This window comes from Myotis lucifugus, unplaced genomic scaffold (assembly GCF_000147115.1).
Source record: "Myotis lucifugus unplaced genomic scaffold, Myoluc2.0 scaffold_751, whole genome shotgun sequence".
Lineage (NCBI taxonomy): Eukaryota > Metazoa > Chordata > Mammalia > Chiroptera > Vespertilionidae > Myotis > Myotis lucifugus.
In genome coordinates, this window is record NW_005871799.1 from 86,410 (window position 1) to 93,067 (window position 6,658).

The window sequence follows — 6,658 nt, forward strand, 5'->3', positions numbered from 1 at the left end:
GCCACCGGGGAAAGCCGCTCGGCAGCGCCGAGGCCAGCAGCCACCGAGACACCTGGGGGAGCGCGGAACCGGCGCTGGGGCGCGCGGCCCCGGGCATGAGGCTGTGAACGCCACCGCTCCCCACCCCGCCCCGGGCGGCCCAGCGCCAGGCCAGCGATCACCCAAGGACTTGACCGGCTGAGTCTTGGTCCGGACCGGACTCGCCCGGCAGCGGCCGAGAGGAGAGGCGGAGCGCAGCTGCGGGGCCGGGGGGCCCGAGGGCCGGGGGCCGGGGGCCCAGAGGGAGGGCAAGGCGGCCCGAGCCGCCCGGGCGCGGGGCTATGATGGTGCACTGTGCCGGCTGCGAGCGGCCCATCCTCGACCGCTTTCTGCTGAACGTGCTGGACCGCGCGTGGCACATCAAATGCGTCCAGTGCTGCGAGTGCAAGACCAACCTCTCCGAGAAGTGCTTCTCGCGCGAGGGCAAGCTCTACTGCAAAAATGACTTCTTCAGGTAAGAGGCCCGCAGCCTGCGCGCCCGGCCTGCGCGCCCCGCGGACGCCGGGGAAGGGGAAACAGCCTCCCCGGCTCGGCAGCCTAGAAGGGGCCGGCCACTGCTCCCCCCTGTCCTTGGTCAAGGAAAGGGCCGCAGCCCCGGCGGAGCAAAACGGAAGGTGCCTCACGGTTGCTCCTCCCGGCGGGGCTGGGACCAGAGGTTCCCTGGGGGAGGAAGCTCTGACCAACTTACTCCCCACCCGACCCTACCGCTTCCAGCGGCTGCAATTCCAGGGTGGAAGCGTCAGGCCCGAGTCTGAGAGAGGAAGGATTTTTGCAAAGTTAGGGGTGGCTGGAGGCTTCTCCCACCAGACAGACTGCATTTGCCAAGAGGCGGTCCTCCTGGCGGGCAGGCGGCCCCAGGGCCCTGCTGGACAAACAGCAGCTTCCCGGCGCCCAGGGGCTCGACCAGGAGGGTTTCCTCCGATGTTTGGGGGAGGGACCCTCTACCTTCTCATCCCCTGACCCCAACTCCGTGAATATTTTCTCCCATGTTGAAAAGTACCAAGGAAATCCAAGCTGAGAATCAGGACCTCCAGGGTCTAGTCCCGGGCCCTGTCACCTCCCCTTGCTGCCCACCGGGGCCCTCAGGTGGGCTGGGGATGACCACTGCTCTGGGCCTCAGTTTCCCCAGCTGGGAACTGCTCAGGGGTGGCCTGGAAGGCTGTGGGGTTTGCAGCAGCTCAGCCCTGCCTGCTTCCACCCGCCCTGGAGAGCGGCTTTGTGAGTGCGAATTCCGGCGCCGGGCAAGGGGGCGTGATTAACACGGAGGAGCAAGCCTGCCCCCAGCCCCCAGCCCCAGCTGCTCGGCCTGGGGAATCTGAATAGGAGAAAATGTCAGCCTCGCCTTTACACGTGTAAACTCCCGGCCTGGAGAACCCAGGCCCTAATGTGGCGAGGCTTGCAAAGCGCCTAATGATTTTTGATAAGGTACATATGGCCAATTACGCGGCCGGATAAGGCCAAAAGTGACTTATGGCTTCTAATGCCCTCACTACATCAACGTCACCCAAATTCGCCGTTTAGAGGCCTGGGCGTGAGCAGATGTGGGGCCCAAAGTCCCGGCCCGCTCCCTCCCCAACCCGCACCTCTCCCACTCGGAGGAGGCTGGCCTTCTCCCCGGGCTCAAGAAAAGGATTTAGACCAGGAATTCGGGCACTGGGGGGCGGGGGGGGGTGAGCATTCCGAGTGCTGGCCAGGCAGGTGTTGGATTGCCTCATTTCCCCGCTGCCTGCCAGGTCAGAGATTTTGGGGGGATGGAGATTCAGTCCCTGCTTCTTGGGGTCCACTGGTCCCCTCAGGCTCCTGACTAGCTGCGCTGCATCCCACAGTGGGACTGGGAAGCCCCAGGCGCTGGCAGTGCTGGGATGGGCAGAAGGCTCCCTCCTCTCTGCCTGGGTCCTGCTCAGGAGAAGGGCTCCCCGCCAATGGCTGGATCCCGCCAACCAGGCCAAAGGATCCAGGAGGCAAAGCCAAGAAAGGGTCCAAACCCTGCCTGCCTGGCTCAAAAGCCTTCCTAGCCTGGAGAGGCGAGTTCACCTTGAGCATCCCAGATGGATGTGGGGGTACAGGGAGCACCTTGGGGTGCTCTAGGCCCTCTGCTTGGCTGAAGGCTGTGCCCATTGCTCTAAGCCCAGTGGAGTCCAAACAAACCTGAACGAGACATGGCGGTCCCAGCCCCAAGAACAGCCGGGGACATTGGTCTCCTTCTTGTGCGCAGCCAGGGAGCACAGCAGTGGGTCTCATTGGACAGAGAAGGAGTGGAGGCTTCTCAGAAGCCGGGGAGGGTGGGAAGAGGTCGGGGGCTGGCGAGGACGGGCCATCAGGCTGCCCGGTGACGGGCTGTGCTATGTCGGCAGGCGCTTTGGCACTAAGTGTGCGGGCTGCGCGCAAGGCATCTCGCCCAGCGACCTGGTGCGCAAGGCCCGCAGCAAAGTCTTCCACCTCAACTGCTTCACCTGCATGGTGTGCAACAAGCAGCTGTCCACGGGCGAGGAGCTCTACGTCATCGACGAGAACAAGTTCGTGTGCAAGGACGACTACCTGAGCTCGTCCAGCCTCAAGGAGGGCAGCCTCAACTCAGGTAGGAGCCTCGCTCCTCCGCCAGCCGGGCCCCGCGCTCTCTGCACGGCTCCCTGGTGCTGCCCGGCCCGCACGGAGCTCTCGGCTCCCGGTCACCCAGCGGGCAGCTCTAGGGCGAGCCGGGCCGGGCGCCGGGAAGGGCACAGCGTGGGAGCCAGGCCGACTGGACACCAGACCAGCCCTTCCCCTGCCCTCCAATTCGGGAGCCTTTTCCCAGGCGCCGCCTTCCCCATTTGGAACTGCGCGATTCCCTTCCGCTTCCTTTGAGCTCCGGGTCATTTCTCCCTGCGCTGGGAGGACTCTAATCGGAAGAAGAGGAGGGAGCGGGGAGCTGAGATCTGAGGGCCCCAGCGCACCTGGACCCTCCTCCAGGCCCCTCTCCAGAGGGCGCGCATCCCCCTGGCCCAGCAATAGGCGTCCCCCTCGCCCAGCAATAGGCGAAAAGTGCTGAGAAGGCTGGAGAGGGGCCCTCCGAAGGCCCAGCCCCACCTGGACGGAGTGGGCGGGCCCGGGCCTGGGGGAGGGGCTGTCGCGGGGTTTGGGAGCGAACCCGCGGGGCTGGCGGCGGCCTCGGCCGGCTAGAACCGGCTCCCGATTGTGGCGGCCTCGGGCCGCCGCTGACGCTGCTGTCCCCTTCGCACTCCCTCCGCCGCAGTGTCATCCTGTACGGACCGCAGTTTATCCCCGGACCTCCAGGACCCGCTCCAGGACGACCCCAAGGAGACGGACAACTCGACGTCGTCGGACAAGGAGACGGCCAACAACGAGAACGAGGAGCAGAACTCGGGCACCAAGCGGCGCGGCCCGCGCACCACCATCAAAGCCAAGCAGCTGGAGACGCTCAAAGGCCGCCTTCGCCGCCACGCCCAAGCCCACGCGCCACATCCGGGAGCAGCTGGCGCAGAAGACCGGCCTCAACATGCGTGTCATCCAGATGCGGCCTGGCCGGGTCACCTCCCACCTCCCCCAGCCCAGCCCTGGAGCTGGGAGGCTCGGAGGAGCCTCGCGCCCGCTCCGCGCCGAGTTCCGGTCCCGCGGCCCGCGGTGCGCTCCGGGCCGAGCCCCCGGGTCAAACCCGCAGCCCAAGTCCCTGGTCACCTCCCTTCTGGGCCCCGCCCCTGCCCGTCCATGGAGCAGAGGAGGAGGCGACCTTCCTCCCGGGCCTCCTCCCTGCGCCAAGGCCGGGTGGGCAGACAGACCGACGGCCAGAGTCCGGCTGGGAAGCCGAGGGGCCCAGACCAGAGCCAGGCCGGGCGGGCGGGAGGCCTTTATGAAGCCGTCAGGCCGCGGGCGGGCGAGGACGGGAAGCCCGAGTCTTTATGAGTCGCCCCAAGGGTCCGCCAAATCCTTCACCCTTGGCTGGTTCACCGAGGCCCCTCTCCACCCCTCCAGCCTAATCCGCGCCCCCCGCCCCCTCGCCTCAGGGTAGTCTTGGAGGCAGGAGGCGCTAGGACCCCGCAGGGGCGGCCGGGGCTGGGAGAGGATGCCCGCCACCGAGCTCACTGCCCCCTCCTCTGTCCCAGGTGTGGTTCCAGAACCGGCGGTCCAAAGAACGCAGGATGAAACAGCTAAGCGCACTGGGCGCCCGGAGACACGCCTTCTTTCGGAGTCCGAGGCGCATGCGTCCCCTGGGGGGCCGCTTGGACGAGTCTGAAATGTTGGGGTCCACGCCATACACCTACTATGGAGGTAAGAGGCTGAGCTCAGGGCCGATACTCCAGCTCTTGGCTGCACCAAGGTCTCCCCTCCCTCACCGCCCCCCTTTCTATCGCGCAGGACAATAAGGGACACACTTTACAGACACACATCAATACATACACACTCACCCACAGACACTTCCTGGATGCAAAATCAGGCACACGGTTCACTCGCCCGTCCAGCAGTACGCACAGATCGACACACCAGACCAGCTCGCCACACACCGCACAGGACACACTCCCCCGCACACACATTGGAGTTCAGAGACCTCGGGGACACATGACTGCACACAGGATACTCCACCCCAGACACACGAACTGACAGGCACACCTGGAGAGTCCCCTGGCTCACACACTTCCACCATCAGACCAAGCTGGACGCTCACAAATCCACATGCACCCTGCCCCACCGGACACACAGCCTCCTCCTGCCCTGGCCCGGGCCTGGGGTACTTGGCAGCAGCAGGAACTCGGGCACAGGAGGGCAGTGCGCTGGCGGTGGGGATGGAGGGATCAGGATTCATCCCGCAGCCTGCTCTCCAGCTTCCAATGTACTCACTGGGGTTCTGTGGCCGAGGGTCTGTCTGTGCACACAGCGTCTGGCACTGGTCGCCCGGATGCAGGCAGTTGCTCCGGGCAGGACTCAGGCCCACTCTCCAGCCCCCAGCACACCTGCGTTTAGTGGCAGCTGGGGACTCAAGGACTGGGCCAACCCAGGTCTCAGCTCTCAGTTTTGGGGGCGAGTAGCGGGAGTTTGCAAAGAGCAGTCCCGTGGCTGTTACCAGGCTCAGTGCTGGGTGAACTTTCCTCTTGGTCACCCCTCCTCCTCCTCCTTCCCTCTTTCTCTCCTCCATTCCTTTCTTTCTCTCCTCCATTCCTTGTACTTGCTCCTGGGAGACCCATCCCAGCTCCCTGCCCACGCTTTGGGAGACTCCGGGCATTTCAGCACTTGCTCACCATCCTCCACTTCCCAAACTCCCCCCCCTCCCCCGCCGCTGTTCTGGAGTCTCTGAATTTGGGGAGCCCCCAGGAGTGCCTATGCCTGATGGGTCCACTCTGAGTGGCCCAGTATCACAGGCCTGCGGGGGTTGGGGGGCTAGTAGCTCAGTTTGGGGAGAGGCGACTTCTCTTAGAAAAGTGGGTTTGGTGGCAATAGAGGGTGAGGGCCAGGAGCCCAGCCACGGGCAGACCCCGGAAGGAGGACACCTTTTTGGTACATCCTCGGGCCTGGGAGGTTAGATCTTCCCATCTGGCCAGGGTCCCCAGAAATTGTGGACAAAATTCGTGGCTGTGCTTTTGGGGGAGAGACTCTGCGATGGCAGGGCCCAGGTTGGGGGGGGGGGGCTGCAGACGCCCAGGACAGCCTGTATGGGGGACCTCTCCACCGAATTTTGCCTCCTTCCGCACAAAATCTCGGCGGGCTAGGAGCTGGTGGGGCGGTCCCAGTCCGGAATGTTCCCTGCCTGGTAATTAACCGAGGGTTCCCCAGGACAGTGCACCCCACCCTGCCGCCTCCTTTAACTCGTCTGCTGGCTGGAGTGCGGCCTGGACACCCGGGCCCCTCTTCCCCGGAATGGGGGTGCCGGACCCCCGAGCCCCAGCGAGGCAGCCCGCCTAATCCGCGCTGGGAGATCCGGGCGGCGGCGACCGGCAGCGGGCGAGAAAGGAGCCGGGCGGCGGCCGGCGGCTCCCCGTGGGAGCGCGGACAAAGCCCCAGCTGCGGCTTTTGTGCCCCTTTCAGACGGCGTTTGTCCCAATTACCGCCGGCCCCGCCGCCATATGGGCGGAGGCGGCGCGCTCCGCGCGGGGCCGTGGCCCTCGCAGGCCGGCCCGCTCGCAGCGGGGCCCCTGCCGGTCCTCATTCCTGTCCCTTAGGGACCCCAAATTCGCGCTTCCAAGCTTTCGCTTCAGTTTCGGGGAGAATAGAATGGGTGCTTCTTTAAAAAAGTAATTGGCAAGGGATTTAGTTGTTGCGTAAACCATCTCCGAGCCGAGCCGAGCCCCCAGACACCTCCGTTTGGACTGATTTCGGGGTTTGGAGAGGGAAGGGGTGTCAGGGGGCTCCGGAACTCGCCCGGGGACTGAGACCCCAAGACTGAGCAGGGGTGTGCGTCTGCTGAGACTCCGGCCCCCGGGCTGGTTTTCCCGCCGCACAAAGCGGGTTATTGTGGCCAGGGCGGGGCTACAGGGCGCTCCTTTCTGGGGTTCCACACCCATTCCCTCAGGGGCTGGCCTGGGGGGCGGGAGCAGGCTCTGGAGAATTGGGGGAGGGGCTCTGAGAGACTTCGTGGGGCAGGGGCAGGCCTGTGACCTGGGTCCCGTGTCTCCTGACTGTGGACAAAACC

At 65.3% G+C, this 6,658-nt stretch overlaps 1 protein-coding gene across 1 annotated transcript; it reads left to right on the forward strand.

Moving 5' to 3' along the window:
- The first annotated feature begins 320 nt into the window (after positions 1-320).
- Positions 321-6,188, forward strand: LHX5 (LIM homeobox 5). The gene is given in 6 exon segments (XM_023746872.1): positions 321-493; positions 2,394-2,617; positions 3,272-3,459; positions 3,461-3,565; positions 4,140-4,305; positions 6,055-6,188. Coding segments are annotated over 6 exon segments (990 nt in total).
- The last annotated feature ends 470 nt before the right edge of the window (positions 6,189-6,658 follow it).